Genomic DNA, 20698 nt, shown 5'->3' with positions numbered 1-20698 from the left:
ATCTTTGGCATTCAACAGTTTTATTATAATATGTTGTGTTCAGGTCCTTTTGGGTTTTTCCTATTTGGAATTCGTTGAACATCTTGGATGTGTATTTTCCTGCCTTTCATTAAATTTAGGAATTTTCACCATTATTTCTTTGGGTATTCTCTTTGCTTCTTCTCTCTTCTTTTTCTTTCAGGAACCCCCTCAGTGTCTTTATTGGTACAGTTGATGGTGTCCCATAGGTTTCTCAGGCTCTGATCATTTTTCTTCATTCCTGCTTCTCAGGCTGGTAATTTCAAGTGTCTTATCTTCAAGGTCACTAATTCTTTCTTTTGCCAGCTCTTCTCTGTTTTGAATACCTCTAGGGAATTTTAAATTTGTTACTATGGTCTTGAGTTCTGGCTCCTTTTCATAATTTCTATCTTTCTATTGGTATTCTCTTTGTGTTCATTTATCGTTTTCCTGAATTCCTTTAGTTCTTTGTCCATATTGTCCTTAGGCTCTCTGAGCATATCTTGGATTGGTTTTTTTGAAGTCTTTGTCTGGTATGTCTCAGTCTGGTCCTCCTGATTGATAGTTTCTAATGTGTTAATATTCTCCTTTGCCTGGGCCATCACTTCCTGTTGTTTTTTTTTAGTTTTGTAACCTTTTGTTGAAGCTTGGACATTTTGTTATTTTAATGTGTTATTGCTGGAATTTAGACTCTAAGGAGTCTGTTCCTTCAGCTTGCATTCATCTAGTGTTATGACAGAGCTTTCCTTGAATGTCAGGAGTTATCAAAAGAAAATAAAAAAGAATGGAAAAAAAGACATTTCTCCCAGTCCTTGCAGATTGAACCTTGTGCGTGCTCTCCTTCAGAGCTTATCATTACAGTGAGTGTGAAGAATAGCCCCAGACCCAAATGTAGGACCTCCATAATCCTTTCTGCCCATGTGTCTTATCTTGGGCATATACATGTGGCCCTGGGATTCTTGTTTCCATGATTCCGAATGTCCCTTCTTCCCTGGGAAGCAGTTTCCTCATGGACCTAGGCATGGCACTTTATGTTCTGTAGCCAGCAATCGCTTCCCCAAGCAGCACAACTTGACTGCTGTCCCTCAGCATTCTGTAGGCAAACTTAGTGAGCTGCCTTCTACAGACAGGGCAAGTTCTGAGACAGTAATCCCCCAGAACACCACCAGATAGATTGGACCATAGATCCCCCCAGTATGTGCCACAAGGGTTACTATGAGGAATGGAGGAGAGGCCAGCCAGGTGCTACAAGATCCTTCCACTTTTAAGCAGCCCTATTCTTGATTTGGTGTTCTCTCTATTACTATAGTCCTTTAACTGTTTTCTGGAGCTTTGAGAAAGATGTTGCTACCAGTACTTGTTAGTTGATCAAAGCTTCTGTGGGGGAATGGAACCCTGAAGTGTCTCATTTTGCCATCTTAATCAGTGCAGAGCCTAATAGATTCCACACACCCCCACCGCCCCCCCACCTCGTTGTTTGCACTTGCTCTCTGCGTTTTCTTGTCTTCTCTTTAAGAGGCACCGGGAACCAAACCTGGGACCTCCCATGTGGGAGAGAGGCCCTCAGTCAGTTGAGCCACCTCTACTTGTGTCTCTCATTGTGTTTCCTCTTTTGTGTCTCCTTGTTGTGTTATCTTGTTGAGTCAGCTTGCTGTGCCAGCCCGTCATGCTAGCTTACTGTCTTGCTCGTTTTCTCCAGGAGGCACTGTGAATTGAACCAGGACCTCCTATGTGGTTGGCGGGAGCTCAATCACTTGAGCCACATCTGCTTCCATAATAGCTTGTTTTTAATATTTCAAAAAAATAATATTGGTAGTATAGAATTAGAAATTAACTATTATTGTTATTTTTTAAGGTACCAGGGGCTGAGGAATGAACCTGGGATCTCGTATGTGGGAAACCAGCACTCAGCCACTGGGCCACTTCCAGCTCCCTGAGTTGGGTTTTTCCTTACTTTTTTTTTCCTCTCTCTCTCTGGTTGCGTCATTGTCTTTTTGGTGCTGCATTTAGCCACACAGAGGCCGTGCCTCTCCATGCTGCATGGGTCTGCAATGGCTCTTTTTTTTACCAGGAGGTCCCAGGGATCGAACCCGGCTCCTCCATGTGGTAAACAGAAGTTCATTTGCTTGAGCCACAACCTCTTCTCCTGAGTTGGTTTTTATATTTGTGTTTGCTTGTTTCCATTTTCATTAGGAGGCACCAGTAACAGAACCTGGGAGCTTCCATGTGGGAAATAGGTGCTCAGTTGCTTGAGCCACATCTCCCCACTGTATTACTTTTGATCAGAAGTATAAGTTCTGAACTTCCCCAAATCAGTTTACTTCTTTGAGATAAGAATAAAATATATTCTTTTGACCATGAGAATTAAAATTTACTGAAAACTAAGATCTGTAAAAAATAATTGAACTTGTTTGACTTAATGTAAACTTTGCTTGACGCCTCCTTTACTTTAAAAAAGAAAATACTTCTTATCTTGCATTTTATCCTAATGTCTATGTCCCATTTCCTTAGTTTGGTTCCTTTTGTGGGGCACTTTGTGCTGTTTTTTGTTTTTTGGTTTTTTTTTTTTTCAGTTTCTCAGGTTCACTTACTGTTCTTTGAAGACTAAGTAGAGAAAGTAGGAGAGAAACATCCCACTTCCCATATCTACATCCTGGCTTCTTTCTGATAAGTTCCAAACTTGGTGAAATTGTCTTGGTGAGAAAGGATTTGCTGTTCTCTTATCATATGTTAACTCTATTGGGAATTTCTTTTCCCAACAAAGATGGCAGTTCTTTTGATACTATGATTAATAAAGGAAGCTTGAACAAAAGACCAGTAGGCATGGGTGCCCCACATTAGAAGTATTTTTAGGTGGGAAAGTGACAACGTCTGTCTTGATCCGTACTGAAGAAGAACAAGTGGAAACCCTCTTTTCTGGGCAATGCCTGTTGACAAAATCAGCCTTGTAATTGACTCACTCATGGTTAGCACCATGCTTTTTGCACCAGTGCCCCTAGTTTCTTGAGCAGGGAAACATGAATTTCACAGAACAAGAACTTTTGTTTTTTTCACTGTTGTAAATGCAGCACTTAGAATGTCTGGTACCCCCATCGGTACTCAGCAAATAGTTGTTTAATAAATGAAAGGGAGGGAAGGGATGACAGGCACAGTTCTGACTGGAAAGGAAGCTCATTGGGTGCCTTAAGTCTTGTAGAAAAGACTTTTCTAATATAATTATTTTTATCTCAAGATAAACTAACTATTGGCAAGAGGAAACGAAATGAAGATGAGGAAGTTCCACTGGGTGTGGAGATGGCAGAGAATACTGACAACCCACTAAGATGCCCAGTCCGACTTTATGAGTTTTACCTATCAAAATGGTAAGTGATCTTCCTTCTGCACTAGATATAACACACTTCAAAAAGGAGTTAACATATTTTGGATTTCAGATGCTTGGACATCAGAAATCTAGCTGGCCTCTGACTTTAGACAAGGATTTACCTCTCATTTCATTTGTTTCCCATTTTCATATCTGTCTGGGTTGTTGAACCAAGAAATTGTCTTGTCTTGATTTTTTTTCCCAAAAATCTTTTCAGAAGTAAGAATCACTTCTGTTATTTGATCTTTGCAACTGTTACTAAACATTTACTTAATTTCTAAATGCAGCAATTTTATTATTTATGTAGAAAAGAAATTTAGAAGAGAGCTTTTGTTGCTAACCTGCAAACAAAACTGTTTTTAAGGAATTGGAATTTTTGAGTGGTCCTTTTCTTATGGAAACTTTATGATTTTAAAGTTGTAAGATCCATACTAAAGCATTTTTTTCTCAAAGAAATATAATGGTCGACCAGGTTTGCCCTTTGATAATATGTATTGAGTGCCCTTGAGGTTCATCCCAGAATATTGGCATTAAGGATATGTGATTATCAGTCATAGTGTCACACGTGAGTTGAATTTTTTTTTGTTATTCCTAATAATGTTTTCAGTAATAAAGTTTGTGAAGGATTTACACTTAAATAGATTCACATTATACTCACTTCCAACCCAGTTTGGTTTCTTGAGTGGGTGAGGGAATTTGTGTAGTTACAGGTTACACCTTGGGGAAAAATACCCATAAACCTATTATTCCTGTGGGTGTGTTGCTTCTCTATGAGGTAAGTCACAGTGGGGGAAAGTTGAGAGCCATTATATTAAATAGTTACATATTTTCTATACTTTCTGATTCCTGATTTCCTTTTTTTTCCCCTCTATGGATAGTTCTGAAAGTGTGAAGCAGAGGAATGATGTGTTTTACCTTCAACCTGAGCGTTCCTGTGTCCCGAATAGCCCCATGTGGTACTCCACATTCCCGATAGACCCTGGCACCCTGGACACCATGTTAACACGTATTCTCATGGTGAGGGAGGTACATGAAGAACTTGCCAAAGCCAAATCTGAAGACTCTGATGTTGAATTATCAGATTAAAATGGAAGTGAGGTTCCTATTTTCATACATATTGGTATGCACCAAACTGTGAATGCATCCAGCTGTTGGAAAACGATATATAAACCCAGGTCCTCCTGACTTGATTATAAGATAATGGAAAACAGACAACTCGTGAACCAGTGTGGATGTGCAAATGAAAATTGAAGGAAAGAATATGAACTGAGAAATTTTGTTCTTTGGCAGTGATACATAGTTCTTAGACATCTTCAGAATGACTAACCAGTTTCTCTGAGTGGTGCATAATCTTATTTTGTTTGGGAATAACAAATCGTGGAATATTTTTAAGGAAACCTTGTATAAAACTCTACCATAGTAACCTTAGACCTTAGAGAGTTAGCTTTGGAGTGAAACCTTGGCTGCACTAGACAGCTTGGGCAAGCCCTATGTAAAAGTCAGGAGAAGTCAGTACAAAGCTAAAAGTAACATCAGATGAGGACTGTGGGACCCACACTTTAAAAACCAATAAAAATACTCAACTTTTTTTAAAAGGGAGAGAGTGAAGTGGTCTTGATTTTGATTTTTACTGCCAAGCCAATTATGTGAAGGATGGAAGCCTTTGGTGCTTTTGCCATGCACCCCTCACATCAGGAAAAAAGGCCTTTGCTGCTGTTAAAACAATAATGTGTCCCTTTCACTTTTTGGATCTAGTCTTGTTGGGTGTGGGTAAGTTAAGGTAAAGGGGATGAAACCCGCAAACTAATTATGCACATAGAAAATCTGTGGAACCCGTTAGATTCCAAGTGTCTTGAGTTCTTTGTAGAAAACCCACTAAAATGCCCATTTCTCTGGGTGTTGGCCCTTTATTGCTGCTGTCTCATAGCGTGAGCTGTGGTACACAGAATTGGGGGTTCTCCTTTTTTCATTTTTTCCCCCAATGGCAGCTTTCTTCTCATTGCTTTACCTTCCCATTTCCCAAATCCTCTTATTTTGTCTTTTTCACAAGTTTCTGGAGGCCCTGGTCATTTCAAAAATCTCTCCCTTCCCTGGCAAACCTATGGGTGATTCTACAAAGACACAGTATTACTTAGCTATCAAAAGTATGGGAGAAAAGGACCTAGTATATTCCTTATACTCTAACAAACTTGACAATAAGGATCCTAGGGTTAGGATATCCACAATTAGTTCTTCTTATAGCATTATTCCAAAATCTGTTTCAGTAGTTCCATGAGGATTGCAGGTCATAGGTGTGTTTGGCATATTAGTCCATCTCCCTCACATTCATTCTCAATTTCTTCCCCACAAAATTTTTAATCAGAGTTTTTATGATGTTGGCCAATCATAGAATTTCTTTAGTTGAGATAAATTTCACCCTATGATAGAAATGAGAGAAGTCCAAAAAGCCTATTAGAAATTTTAATCTTTTTAGTATGTCCCATTTCAGTTGGGGGTGATGACAGCTTTTTTTGTTTTTGTTTTTCTGTTTTTAACAAGGAAGTCATTTAACTTAAATAAAAAAGTAGGCCTTTCAACTTTGTGTACCTGATAGTTCTGTCCCTCTGCCTGTAACAAATTTAATTTTTATTACCAAGAACTGTGTCAAAGAAGTAAATCTGCCCCAATTTTGTATGATAATATCCATCTCTGTTTGTAATTTCTGACTGGAAAACTTCCTTACTTCCAGGCTTTGTTTGACATGAAGGAAAAACAGTTGGATTGTCTGATAAGTCTGCCAATAAACTATCCAGAAACATCAGGTGTAATATTCCCCACTATACGAATTTTATGGTTTGTATAAACAATAACATTTTCCCCTTCTGTAGTTGTATGAAAAACAAATATTGTTAGCATAGTAGATAAATTGTTAGAAAATACCAGAAAGAAAAAAAAATCTGTATCTTTTAATTGAGAACAACTAATACCCAGATAAATTACTGTATCAGGATTTCAGTTGCACATATCCACAGAGTTGCTCAGAACCCTAAATTAATTAATAAGAGAAAATATTATTTATTGATCATTCCTTATAAGTATAGCTGTTGATATATGTGTTAGAATATTTGCTTTTTTCATTTTATCACAATTGTGTAAAATTACATTTTCCCCCCATGGGAGGGGAAAAAAATCAACAAGAAAAGGAAAAAACAAAGAAGCAGTCTAAATTCTCCTTTCTGTTCTTTTTTGTTTTTTAACCACTTTGGGATTTACCCTTGCAGAAACCACAAAAATATTCCCTTAGAATAAAATAGCGTATTTACATTTGATTTGTGAGTTATTCCTTTTCTTTGTCTTGAAAGAATTTTATTTTTTTTCTCCTTAACTCTATTGATATGACCCAATAGAGAGTAAAATTACAAAAAAACAGTTGTCAGAATATAAATTTAGTTTTTGCTCATTCCAGTAAGCATATATTATTTCAAAGTCTTTTAGTTTCCTTTTTTTTCCTTCAAAAGATTTGTTCCCATCTTTAATTTATTACCTATATCCAAAGCCTTGAAAGCTGGAATAATTAGGTATATTTATCTTTGGTTGCAGGCAAACTATTGTGAGACTTACAAAGCTTGAATCAATTCACCTTTAACAATTTTGAAATTGTGATATTTGAATAAAGAATCTGCCCATTCTAAAGTATCAATACATACTTAAATTGGGAATGTACAACTAAATGGCATTTATCTTTGACAGCAGAGCTAGCTGTCCTGGTAATTTGCAAGTTACACCTTCAAATTCCATATGGACTGTTTCTGTCCTCCTACCTGTCCTGTTGGATTCCTAATTTTACGAATGAAACAGTTTTCCAAAAAGTCTAAAGTAAAATGAATTTCTGTAAATGAATCCCAGTTTTCTATTAATAAAGCTTTCCATATGAATAAAAACATCCCTTATGGTACTGAATTGAAATTTTAGGAAAAAATTAAATATCCTTAATTCCTCTATATTAGTACTTGTTTCATTAAAAAATAATAATTGAGAGGCAGTGTTTTACATAGTGCAAAGATCATTGGCCTTGGAGCCTAATCTTTCCACTTACCGGTTATGTAACTTTGAAGTAAATTATTTATCCTGTGTTGCCTCAATTTTCTCATCTATAAAGTATGAATAGCAATAAGTCTCTTACAAGTTGTTGAGCCTGAGCCTGACCCATAGTATGCTTTCAAATGTCAATTTGATATCAATAGTGATCAACATTACAAAAATTCATTAGCATACTTCAATATATTGATAAAGGAAAGAAATCTGTGGTTATATCAGATACAGAAAAAACATTTGATAAAAGTTTTTTCTTTTTTAATTGCGGAGAAACTCTTAGGAATCTACAGAACTTCTTTTGCTTGGTGATTTTATATACCAACGTTTTGAGATTAGGAGCAAGATAATTATACAATATTTACTCTCTTACTTCTTCCTTTAGAAATAGAATACCCAAAGTTTTAGGTAGGAACATGGCTGCCTTAGTAGGAGATTATATTTTCCAGGCTGCCTTGCCAGTAGACATGAACATAAGACTAAGTTTTGACCAATGGGATGGAAATGGAAGTGAATTTACAACTAACAGTCCACATCCTTAAAAAGAAAATGCTTGACCTCTTCCAGTTTCCCCTTTCCTGTGGGGTAGCACGTTAATGTGGTCATGGCAAACCAGTTTTGCCCATATGGGAAAGGGCACTGCACCAGGAGATGGAAGCACAATAACCTTATGAAGCAGAGCCATCCATCTCTTGGACTGCCAACTAGCTCAGACTTTCATGTAAGAAAAAAATGAACCTTCCATCTTATGTAAGCCATTGTTATTTGGTCTCCATTGAAGCAGCCAGAATCTTAACTAGTACACCACTATGCCCATTCACACACTACTGCTTAATATAGAATCAGAAGTTCTGATTGAGTCTGTGAAGAAAGAAAAAGAAATGAGATACTACTATTGGAAGGTGAGAAATAAAACTGTCATTATTTTTAAGTCATTGAGTCGTTCAGATGTTCAGGAATCAAGCTATTACAACAAGTTCAAGTAAGGGTGCTAGATAAGAAGTAAGTTTATAAAATTTCTAGGGTTTTTCTACAAGAACAATAACCAATTAGATAATGTATAAAAGGAAAAAATAGTATTCACAATATTAAAAAAACTAAAAGCAGTACTTAGTAATTAATATGCAACTCCCCTGCATTTGTTTTAGTAAGTAGTATTGGAAGACTCGCTTATTACATGGAGAAAGTAGAACCCCTGTCTAGCATTATATCCAAAGATAGATTAAAGGTCTAAGTGTGAGTGAAATGTAAGATTACAAAAGTCATAGAAAATATAGGTGAATATTATTGTGATCTAGGGGAGAAGAGTTTAAATAAAATCCGTAAAGCATAAACCAAGTGGGAAAAATAAAAAAGGTAAATTTTATTATATCAGCATTAAAGATTTCTGTTCAATAAAGAATAAAGATAACAAGACTCAGAAGATATTTGCAATGTTAAAACCAACAAAGGGTTTATATCTAGAATATACAAAAACCTGCCAAATCATAAATCTGAACAAAAGATAATACTTCTTGGAAGAGAAGATAAAAAGGGGAACATATATAGAAGAGATGCATAAAGTCAATTATAATTGAGATTTTTTGAAGAGCCATCACTTTATACCTTTAAGAATGGCTAAAATAGGAAAATGCCATGTGTTGATTGGAGATGCAGGTATATAAAAAAACCTTAAACATTTCAAGAGTGAATGCAGGGGAAGAGGACGTGGTTCAACCTAGTCTAGTGTCCGCCTACCATACGGGAGGTCCAGGGTTCAACCCAGGGCCTCCTGGCCCACGTGGTGAGCTGACCTGCACACAGTGCGCACAAGGAATGCCATGGGCATCCCCGCATAGGGGTGCCCCACGCACAAGGAGTGCACCCCACAAGGAGAGCCACCCTGCGTGAAAAAAGTGCAGCCCGCCCAGGAGTGGCGCTGCACACAGGGAGAGCTGACACAGCAAGATGATGTAACAAAAAAGAGGCAGTTTCCCAGTGCTGCCGGATAATGCAAGCGGACACAGAAGAACACACAGCAAATGGACACAGAGAGCAGACAATGGGGGAGAAGGGAAGAGAAATAAATTAAAAAGTCAATCTTAAAAAAAAAGTGAATGCAGGGAAGCTGATGTGGCTCAAGTGATTGGGCTCCCACCTACCATATAGGAAGTCCAGGGTTTGATACCCAGGACCTCCTGGTGAAGACAAGCTGGCCCATGTGGCAAGCTGGCCAGAGTGGCAAGCTGGCCCACATGGAGTGCTGACCCATGCAGGACTGCTGCCCTCTGCAGGAGCGCTGGCCCACATGGAGAGCTGGTGCAGCAAGATGATGCAACAAAGAGACACAGAAGAGATGATAAGAGATGAAGCAGACCAGGGAGCTGAGGTGGCGCAAGAGAAGGAGTGCCTCTCTCCCATTCCGGAAGGTCCCTGGATCAGTTCTCAGTGCCACCTAAAGAGAAGACAAGCAAACACAGAAGAACACATAGTGAATGGACAGAGAGAGCAGACAACAGGGGAGTGGGGAGGAATAAATAAATCTTTTAAAAAAATAAAAGTGAATGCAGACAAATGTAGACTGGTATCACCATTCTAGGGAGCAATCTTTCCATCATTATCAAGAAAAGAAAGTTCAGTAGATTGAGATTCTCCAATCCCCATTAAAAAAAGATGAACAGTAGCAAATGCTTTTTTTCTGTAGCTACAAAATCTATAAAATCATATAATTTTTATTCATTTAGTGAAAATACATTCATGGACTTTTCTGGTGCTAAACCATCCTTGCATTATGATTAAATCCTATTTGGTCATAATGTATGTTTTTTAATAAACTATCAGATCAGATATATAACCTTTATCAAGCTAAGGGCATTTCCTTCTGTTCCTAGTTCAATACTAGTTTTTCTTTTATCTAAGAAGTTTTAGGAGTGGATGTGGCTCAAGTGGTTTAACACCTGCCTTCCACATGGGAGGTCCTGGGTTTGGTTCCCACTGCCTCTTGAAAAAACAAACAAGCAAAACAAAACAAAACAAAAAAAAACCAACTCAGGGAAGCCAATGTGATTCAGTAGCACAGCACCGGCTTCCCACATACTAAGACCTAGGTTCATTCCCGGTCCCTCAGTACCTCAAAAAAAAAAAATGTTTAAACTTATCAAATATTTCTTTTTCATTGGGAGTGTTATATTTTTCCACCTTTATTAATGTGAAGCACATAGGCAGGTTTTTAAATGTTCTTGTATTCCTTAGATAAACTATTGCTGATTTTTAAAAAATGTTAAATTTCAGCAAATATTTTACTTAGTATTTCCTTTTTTGTTTTTGTATCTACAGTCACAAGTGAAACAAAGTTTTGTGGTGGTGGTTTTTTTCTTCTTCTTGAATTCCCTTATTTGGTTTTGGAATCAATTATGGTATCTCAAAAATAACTGGGCAGATTTTACTTCATTTCCATTTTGTGGAACAATTTTTATAAAACCTGTTCTTGAAAGTATAGTCAAACTGTAAAACATTTCCTTCTGGTGTTTCATTTAATTCCTCTAAGAAGAATGTCTTTGCAGTTTTAATTTGCTTAGTACTCACTGGTCTATACAAGTTTTTGATGTCTTGCCAATTTGGACACTTTATATTTCTGTACAGGTTTCTCAGTTCCATGTATATTTTCAGATTTATCAGCATATAGTTCATATATTTCCTTTTTTCATTCTATATTTTATTGGTATTTACATTTTCTTTTTTCCTGATTAGTCTAATAATCTTTTGCAAGAACCAGTATTTGGCTTGGTCAGCCTACTCTATTTTTGGTTCTTTATTTCATTCATTCATTCATTCATTCATTCATTATAGGCAGAATCGGGGGTGGAACCCAGGACCTCATACATAGGAACCAGGCACTCAACCACTGAGCTACATCTCCCAAATAAGAGTTGGTTTTTTCATGTTTATTTTGTTTTGTTTTTAGGAGGTACCAGGGATCAAACCTGGGACTTCGTACATGGGAAACAGATGCTTAACCACTTGAGCTACATCCACTCCTCATTTCATTTATTTCTAACTTTATTATTTTCTTCTCTTTCCCTACGATTTTTACTGTTATTCTTTAAATTACTGAGTTTTGAATGGTTGGTTGATTCATTAATTTTTCTATTGATTCCTGAAAATAATGTCTTAAAAATGAAAAATTATTTCAGATCTATCATTTTTCCCTCTGAATACTGCTCTATTTGTGTTTCCAGGTTCAACCCTAATGATAGTATCAATCTATTCTAGGTATTTTCTCATTTCCTTTTTTAACCCAAGGGTTAATCTACCCACCCCTCTTCCCTGCCTGCAGTTCTGTCAGGTTTCAGGCTTTGTTTAAAATATACAGATTTCCATTATATTTATATTTTCTTGATTCATTGTCTTTCTTACCTATATATGATCTCCCATGTTTTTTTTAATTGAATTGTTTTATCAGATATTATAAATTATTCCTTCCCCAGCTTTCCCTTGGTTAATAATTGACTGATATGTTCTTCCTACAAATTTTGCTCTAAATTATTTTTTTTACATCCATACTAAGAGTCTTAAATTTTTTAATTCTTTTATTTGTATCATATGGACTCATTGATTCCTATTTTATTCATTAGGTTATAATCTGATACTCCCATTATTTTGATACTCAGCCCTGGATTTGCCAAGGAAAGCCTCTTCTATTGGCTCCTCTGTCCTTTGATATTCCCCATTGTATTTTGGGCATTCACTTATAAGATGTGCCAGGATTATTTTGTACTTTCTCTGCCTCAGCCTTGGAATCAGCCATCTCGCTCCATGGACCCCTGATGCCTATGAGCACTTGGTGTGTGCGTTGCTACTCAAGTAAAATTGCTTTTAGAGTCTCTCAGTGGATAGAGCTTGAATGAATGGAGATATATGTGGGTGTGTATATATTTAAAGCTATACACATATATATAACTAAACATCTATATATGTATATATGTGTATTTTATTGTCTTTTTTTTAAAAAAAGATAAATAGGTCACACAAAACGTTGCATTAAAAAACATAAGAGCTTCCCATATACCCCACTCCCCACCCCCCGCTCCTCCCACATCAACATTCCCTTTCATCAGTGAGGCACATTCATTGCATTTGGTGAATACACCGTGGAGCACTGCCACACTGCATGGACCATAATTTACATTGTAGTTCACAGTTGTCCTGAATGGTATTGCAGGGACAGATGCAGGACATTGTATATCCTGCCATAACCCATTGGATGGACTGGGGGAAAATATAAACTACTATATATATATATATTTAAAACCTGTGAATTTTTAACCAACTCGTGTAAGATGGGGTCCTCAGAATCTGGCTTAGCAGAGTATCTCTTTGACAAGCACAGCCTGGGAAACAGTGACGGTGAGAGTTAAACCTTAGGCTGCCTTCCCCATAGCCACGAGGGGGACTTTGTGGTCACCACAGCAGTGCATGCATGTTGAGCTTACCTTAACATTTTGTGTAAGTTTAGCAGCATCCACCGAGGTGTTTCATTTGTACCATTCGTTCAAATAAAGTACTTTGTAAAACTCCCCTCCACCCCTCCCCCCCAAAAGCCAAAAAAACCTGAGTTAATACTAATTCTTTCCATTTCAGTGCAACACTCAGGGTTCTTTACAGCCTTCCCTGAACCTTTCCACTTTTTAAACCTTTCCCAAACAGTGAAAAGTTTGGCTCTCGTTATCCTCAATATATTTACTTAATCAATTATTGTATTGGCATAATGTAATCAATCTTCTAACCATACCAACCACTTAGTACCCCACTTGCTCTGCTCCTGGGCCTGTGGCTGCTTCACGTGGCACCCAGATCACCGTTTTTCCCTAGGTTCCGAGCACATCAATGCCTCCATGCAGCCCTCCTTGCTTGAACACCACTGTTTCCTCACAGGGAAGGGAAATGTGGATGGGAAAGAAAGGGGTTAGATTTAAGTTTAAGATGTGTACATTCACTATAATTGCTGCTAGGATTTATTTCTGTTATTTCACAGTTTCCACTTACTATACTTTTTTTCCTTGCCTTCCATTGAGTAGCAAATATTCTTCTGTCTAAAAGTGTAATATGTTCTACTTTTATTTTTACTGATGTCACTCTTGATACCTATTAGGTTGGTGCAAAAGGAATTGTGGTTTCAGACCGTGAATTTTAAATCATAACGAGGTTCAAACATATCTTTATTACTCAAAATAGGAACCATTACAATCAACACATTTTTGCCAATGAGAAAGAAGTTTCTTTATTCCTATAGCATAAAATTCCATGCTTTGGGATCTGACGAACTCTTGGAAAGCATTTTCCCTCCAAAAAGTTCTCAAGATGCTTGAAGAAGTGGTGTAGTCAGTTGGCAAGAGATCAGGTAAATATGGTGGATGAGGCAAAACTTCGTAGCCCCTTTCATTCAACTTTTTTTTTTTTTTTTTTTAGATTTATTTATTTATTTAATTTCCCCCCTCCCCTGGTTGTCTCTTCTTGGTGTCTATTTGCTGCGTCTTGTTTCTTTGTCCGCTTCTGTTGTCGTCAGCGGCACGGGAAGTGTGGGCGGTGCCATTCCTGGGCAGGCTGCTCTTTCTTTTCACGCTAGGCGGCTTTCCTCACGGGCGCACTCCTTGCGCATGGGGCTCTCACGCGGGGGACACCCTTGCGTGGCGCGGCACTCCTTGCGCGCATGAGCACTGCGCATGGCCAGCTCCACACGGGTCGAGGAGGCCCGGGGTTTGAACCACGGACCTCCCATATGGTAGACGGACGCCCTAACCACTGGGCCAAAGTCCGTTTCCCTCATTCAACTTTTGAAGTGTCAGTTGTACAATGTATGATCAGACATTGTCATGGAGAAGAACTGGGCCCTTTCTGTTGACCAATGCCAGTTGGAGGCATTGCAATTTTCAGTGCATCTCAACAATTTGCTGAGCGTACTTCTCGGGTGTAATGGTTCCACCAGGATTCATAAAGCTGTAGTGGATCAGACTGGCAGCAGACCACCAAACAGTGACCATGACCTTTTTTTGTTGCAAGTTTGGATTTGGAGCTGCTTCGCAGTTCAACCACTGAGCTGGTCGTCACTGGTTGTCGTATAAAATCCACTTTTCATCGCATATCACAATCTGATCGAGAAGTGATTTTTTGTTGTGTAGAGTAAGAGAAAACGATACTTGAAAATTATTTTTTTTCTTTTCAGTCAGCTCATGAGGAGCCCACTTAGCAAGCTTTTTCACCTTCCCAGTTTGCTTCAAATGCCAAACGACTACTGAATGGTTGACTTTGAGTTCTTTGGCTTCTTCTGTAGTTATTTGTCACTGTCAACTTCCTATGGCCGGCCACTATGCTCTTCATCTTCAAGGCTCTCATCTTCTTTGCAAAACTTCTTGAACCATCTCTACACTGTACATTGATTAGCAGTTCCTGGCCAAATGCATTGTTGATGTTGCAAGTTGTCTCTGCTGCTTTACAACCCATTTTGAACTCAAATAAGGAAATCGCTCCAATTTGCTTTTTGCCTAGACATTTCCATAGTCTAAAATAAACAGCAAGTAATAAGTCATTAGCAAAAAAAAAAGAGAAATGCACATTAAAATTATGTATAGCATAACCACATTTAAGAAAGTATGCCAGTATCAAACATTTCAACAATGCAAAACTGCATTTACTTTTGCACCAACCTAATCATGTTTCTGCTATTGGATTCTTAAACTTACCTAAATTTTCTTCCTATTAAGACAAGTCTTTATTATATTATTATACTCTTTTGGCCTTGCCCACCCTTAACCATTTTGAGATATTTTTTTAGAATTTTAGTTCTGGGTTAATAAACTTCAATTTTTTTGTTCCTTTTCTCTGGTCCTACCTGTTTTAGACTCCAAACTTTGCCAAAGTATTTGCTCACCCTTAATCCCAATATCGCCTCCTATGTCTAAATTTATTTTTACTTGACCTTTTTTCCCAAGAATATTTTCAAAATGGGTCTTTTGTGAAGAAACTTCTGAAGCCTTGTATACCTAAAAATATTTTTAGTACACTCTTATGTTCAAATGAGAGTTTCTCTTGATAGAAATTTTATGTCCAAAGTTCTTTTATTTCAGCACTTAGAAAGCATTATTCCTTTGTCTTCTTTCATCTAAGGATCCTGTTTTTAAAAAGCCTGATTTCAATCTATTCTTGTTTCTTTGTAGTTGATCTGCTGTTTCTCTCTGGGAGCTTTTATAATTTTTGCTTTGCCTTAGATCTTAAAATACCTTTTACTATGATATATCTGGTTGTACATTTTCCTTACTCACTGGTTGGTTTTTAGTTATATCTGTTCCTCTATACCTTTTTTTTTTGCTTTATTTTAAATTCTTGGGTCAGATAGTATATATTTAATTTGCAGTCTTTGGAGGCAGGGATTTGTATTCCTCGGGCATTTAGTTACTTTGGCCTGTGAATTCATGTTCCCTCAGACCATCAACCCCTTTGGCTGGTAGTATTTATTGGTGAAAGGCTAGTAAATCAGTCTGTGTCCCTCCTAAAGAGCTTAAGAAGGGGAGGTAATGACCACTCCACCAGCAATTCCTCAAAGATTCACCTTAGACCCTTGGGAAGAGCCCACTGGAAGAGATAATTTCTAGTTGTCTGTTAGCCTTGGATTTTGGAGAGGGAAAGAATAGAAGTTTCAATCCTGAGAACAGCTGCCTAGCCCACCCCTTTTCTCATCCCAGCAGAGCTATTGAGCTGCCTCGATAGTGGCCCATTGATACCAGTGGCTTGACTGTCCCATGTACAGGAAGAGTAGACTGATGTCCCACATCTCCTTCTAGTTTATAACCTTCATTCCCAAAGGGGCTCCTTACAGGATTGGGGCGGGGGGGGGGGCGGTTCCTGTTCGTTTTGATTACTGGTTTTGTTTGTTCGATGTTTGGTGTAGTTGCTCAGATTTATGGTATCTTCTAAATTAAAGTTGTTTTTATAAGGTTAATTTGAGGGAAGGGAGCCAGTAGCCTATGCTAGTTTATCATCTTAACAGGAATCAAAGATCTCAGTATATCTTTTGCTGTCCTTTGACTTTGTGTGTTATATTTTAGGTATCCTTCTTAAAGTTAACAATTCAACCTATTTCTGTTTGTTTGGTAGTGGTTTTAATATCCAGTCTGACAATTTATGCCATTTAACTTATTGTGGCTATTGATATTTGATAAAGTCATGGGCAGTGTTCTCTTTTCCAGAAGATCTCCAGGTTTGTGGTTTCTCTACTGATGTTTTGTGTTGGCATTAATTAATCACTGATGGGTACTTCTAGCTTACGGGTAGCAGACAGGAACCCTTTTAGTCTAAGGTGCAGGTATTTGAGACTCAAAAGTGGCTTGTCTCCATGTAACAGAATCAGAGTGGGTATTAATCACACCCAGATAATCTGGCTTCCATATAACACTAATTTTGCTTTGTTAGACTTAAGAATGTTACAAAACATAAGATATGGCCCCAGCCTCATAGAATTTGCAAGCAGGTAGGAGACAAGACTGTGCTGTAGAGTGTTAAGAGGCGCATGAGTCATTCTAGCCTACTAAGATCTATTGAAGACTGGAAGGCATTTCTTGGGGAAAAACCTAAATTTCTCCAAAGGGTGGCACTTTATCTGTTTCCATGCTTTAAATTAATTAGCCGACTAATAAATGCCAAGAAAAACTATGACTACAGGTGTCCCCATGATTCTTAAAAGCTGGGAGCCCAAGTCTGACTCTGGTGCTTACTAACATTGTTTTTCCTAAGGGGATGTGGCTCCTTCAAAGAACCTGGCTGTGAGTGATTACCAGCAGATTATAATGATTTTGACTCTCCTCCATGTGGCCCTATTCCTGTTCAAGAATACTAAAATGCTGCATTCATTTATAGCACAAAGTTTGAATTAAAACACTTTTACACTAGACTTGTCCTGGCTCTTCCTTTAAGCAAAATCATAGAAATGGATATTTGAAACTGTTTACAGTTTGCTGGGCTACAAGATGTGCAGAGTTGCCATATGTCCTGTAAGCATTTAACTGGGAAGTTCCTCCACATACAGGTCCAGAGACTTAAGTCTAGATTGTTGATGATTGTTGTCCAAGCCCTCTTCAAACCCCCAAACCACTTACTACAGATAAATACTCCACTCCAGATCCCTGAACATGGTTCCCTTATCCTAGGGGAGGGCCTGAGTTATTACTGCTCACTCTTCAAAAAGAACAAAAAGCATAGGACCTGGAACTATATGCCAGGACTACAGTGTTGAATCTTAGTCCTACACCTGCCCCTCCTGCAATCCCCGTGGCTCTGGGTGGAGGACTGGGCAGAGGCATCAGTGTCAGCCCTGGCAGCTTACTCCATCTGGGTTGACACGGCCCAAGATCCTGAATAGTGCTAGCTAAAGAAAAACAGTGGCTAGCACGGTAGCTTATTTCTCTCATTAACAATCCAACAGCCATGCCTGAAGGGCAATTCTCTTCTAAGTGGTGATTCAGAGACCAGGCTCTTTTTATCTATGGCTCCACAGACTGGAGCCTGATCTGAGTCTCCTGAGCAGTCCTCTGCTTCTGGCCCACAGATGGAGGAAGGAAGTGAGGCTCAAACACAAGTTTTTAATGGCTCAGGGCTGATGGTAGCACATCTTTCTGCCCAAATTATGCAGAAAGCTGGCAAATGGGGTTTAGCTGTGTATCCCAGGAAAAGGAATCTAGCTAATCTCTGCCACACTCAACTTCAGGGACCCCTCTCACGTGTTTAGGAGGTATACTGGGTGCTTTCTGTTTTTTGTCTTCCCATCTGGTTTGTAAATATTTCAGAGCTGAGCTGCTGAGGGCTGTTTCTCCTCTTAGTCATGTCATGTTTACACAAATATCTGAGGAACTAATGAAAGGTTGAACATTCAAAAATCAAATTAATCTCTGGGTTGTGGATTCCAGACATCAGAACACTTTAAAAGTTCCCCAGATGATTCTAATATGCAGCCAAAGTGAGAACCACTGGTGTCTGAGCATGAGAATGCGTTATGGGAAGTGGACGTGGCTCAAGCATTTGGGCTCCTACCTACCATATAGGAAGTTCAGGGTTCAGTTCCTGGGGCCTCCTAGTGAAAGCAAGCTGGCCCATACACAATGCTGACATGTGTGGCATGCTGGCCCGTGTGGAGAGCTGGTGCAGCAAGATGATACAACAGAGAAACACAGGAGAGAGACAATGAGAGCAGACCAGGGAGCTGAGGTGGCGCAAGAGATTGTGTCTGTCCCACTCTGGAAGGTCCCATGATTGGTTCCCAGTGCTGCATAAAGAGATGACAAGCAGACACAGAAGAATACACAGCAAATGCACACAGCAGATGAGTGCAAAACAATTGGGGGGGGGGGGTATTAAAAATATTAGAAGAGAGGAGTGAGGGACATCTAAGGTAAAACTAGGAAGGTGAGAATAGGGCACAGCAGTGACTGGCCAAGGCCTGTCCTTATTCCCATGAGAGAACTAGTTTTTGTTCCTTTGGACCAAAAGGGCCTCATCAATACACTCAACATCTAACCTGAGCAACTCAGAAAGCCCCCCCTAAGAGGGGAAGTTCTACATCTTTGGAGCACTGAGCAATCAGAGGACACCCTGCCCAGGCCCTTTGTGGGAAGGCTTGAGAGTGGACAGCCACAGCCCAGTCCTAGAAAAGTCTGATATGTGGCAGCCACCACCAGCGCCACCCACAAACTGAGGAGTCAGGTGGGTAGAAGAAGTTGCATCAATGGCTTGGGTTTGACCAGAGATTATGTTTGGGCCTTGAAAGTAGACGACAAATTTCTGTGAAGTAGTCAAGAGCCTGATCCATGCTCCTCAAGCTCTTTTCTGTGGGCTGATGCCACCTGGCTGCACTTACCTTCTTTCTACTCTCAGAGACTCCTCTTGGAGAGTGAAGACCTCTTCAGCACTTAGAGGGAAGCTGGAAGCCAAGGGATCCAAGTCTCTCACCCATTCTCTCCAAGCAGGAAGGCCAAAGCTGCAGCCTTCCAGCCCCAGGGGCTCTTCTTAGAGTATTGCCACCTAGTAACTAAGTTCCTCTAAGCACACAGTACTGAGTGGGGTCCAGAAATGCGAGGCTTCCCTCTGTTGGCCTGCCTTCTGGGCACTGTACAAAATTATTTTGGTGGAGGGATCTTGGGCAAGTCTGTAGGAGTGTTTAGCCATTCTGGTCAAGGGAGGGATTCTCAGGCTCCTGGAATTAAGTTTACTTCAGGCCATTGCTAGGAAGGCTTTGGCATTGATCTGGCTGCAGCCTAGCTCACCTTAAGCAATTCCAGGGATTCTGCCTCTCTCATGAGTCAGGGAAGAGCAGGAGTATGGCATTCTTCTCAATGTAAGCCCCAATCCTGGAAAGTCACATCAGGTTTTTTGTTTTGTTTTGTTTTGGTTTGGTTTGGTTTTTGGTGGTGGGAGAAGAAGGGGGTGAAATTTTTCTTCATCTCTGGAACTGAGATAAAAATATATTCTTCATTGATCTGTGGCTGAGATAAACATAGAAGTAAGGCCCAGAGGAACTATGAATCCTACATGCAAAGCCAGTAAGTTGTCTTGTAGCTGCTTCCTAAGTCCTTTCAAGCTATTACCAACACCATCCTCACCAAGTCCTTGCTCACTTCCCTTCCATCTGCTCCCATGCAATCTGGCCTGCCCTTCTCCAGCTCCATTGACTGCATAGCCCAAGCTGCCAATGGCTTCTGATTGTGTTTTCATCTGGCCCCTCTCCCAAGAGCCCTCCAGTCCCATTGAACCTGTCTGCTGTGGCAGTGTCTGGGTAGCTCCACTTTTCCACCACCCCCTCCACTCGCAACTTTGAAAATCCTGTGGCCCTAGCTTGCATTATAGTCCTTAGCAGATTCCAGCTGTCCCGTCTCTACACTTCTTTACCATCATTCAGAATGGGAAACCTGCCTCCCATACATGTTGCACTGAATATGCTTTTCTAGACCCATGGTTCTCAAAGTGGGGTCCCCAGACCAACAGCAGCATCTCCTGGGAACTTGTCAGGAATGCAAATTCTTAGGTTCTACCCCAGACCTACTGAATGTGAAACTGTGGGGTGAGGCCCAGCAATCTTTGAACATGGTCTCGGGATTCTGATCTGTGCTAAAGTTTGAGAACAGCTAGCTCTAGATCAAGGATAGGCTCCACTGAACCTGAGTTCTAATCCTGTCATTTCCTGTCTATTTCAATGGAGTCACTTCTCTTACTATGCCTTGGTTTCTTCATCTATAAAAAGATAGCCAC

The 20698-nt window shown here is 39.3% G+C and overlaps 2 protein-coding genes and 1 long non-coding RNA gene across 7 annotated transcripts in view; 1 reads left to right on the top strand and 2 right to left on the bottom strand.

The window, feature by feature from the left end:
- The window catches only part of ZMYM4 (zinc finger MYM-type containing 4), a 199677-nt gene extending 193011 nt beyond the window's left edge, over nt 1-6666 (top strand). For all 4 annotated transcript variants that reach the window (XM_004472218.3, XM_012530540.4, XM_058303901.2 and 1 more), the window contains exons 29-30: nt 3230-3359; nt 4237-6666. In XM_004472218.3, the coding sequence (XP_004472275.1) occupies nt 3230-3359; nt 4237-4444 (338 nt within the window). In that variant the 3' untranslated portion in view covers nt 4445-6666. The remainder of the gene's footprint in view (nt 1-3229; nt 3360-4236) is intronic.
- KIAA0319L (KIAA0319 like) overlaps nt 1-20698 on the bottom strand; it is a 249023-nt gene that overhangs the window by 122931 nt on the left and 105394 nt on the right. The window lies entirely within an intron of this gene.
- On the bottom strand, nt 13596-19831 carry LOC139439692 (uncharacterized). The gene is made up of 2 exons (XR_011649701.1): nt 19717-19831; nt 13596-14966 (listed from the first exon to the last, which is right to left on the bottom strand). It is a non-coding gene; the product is annotated as an uncharacterized lncRNA (long non-coding RNA).

This window comes from Dasypus novemcinctus, chromosome 9, assembly GCF_030445035.2.
Source record: "Dasypus novemcinctus isolate mDasNov1 chromosome 9, mDasNov1.1.hap2, whole genome shotgun sequence".
Classification (NCBI taxonomy): domain Eukaryota; kingdom Metazoa; phylum Chordata; class Mammalia; order Cingulata; family Dasypodidae; genus Dasypus; species Dasypus novemcinctus.
The sequence above is the reverse complement of the archived record's forward strand: the minus strand, read 5'-3'. Positions and strand labels throughout refer to the sequence as shown.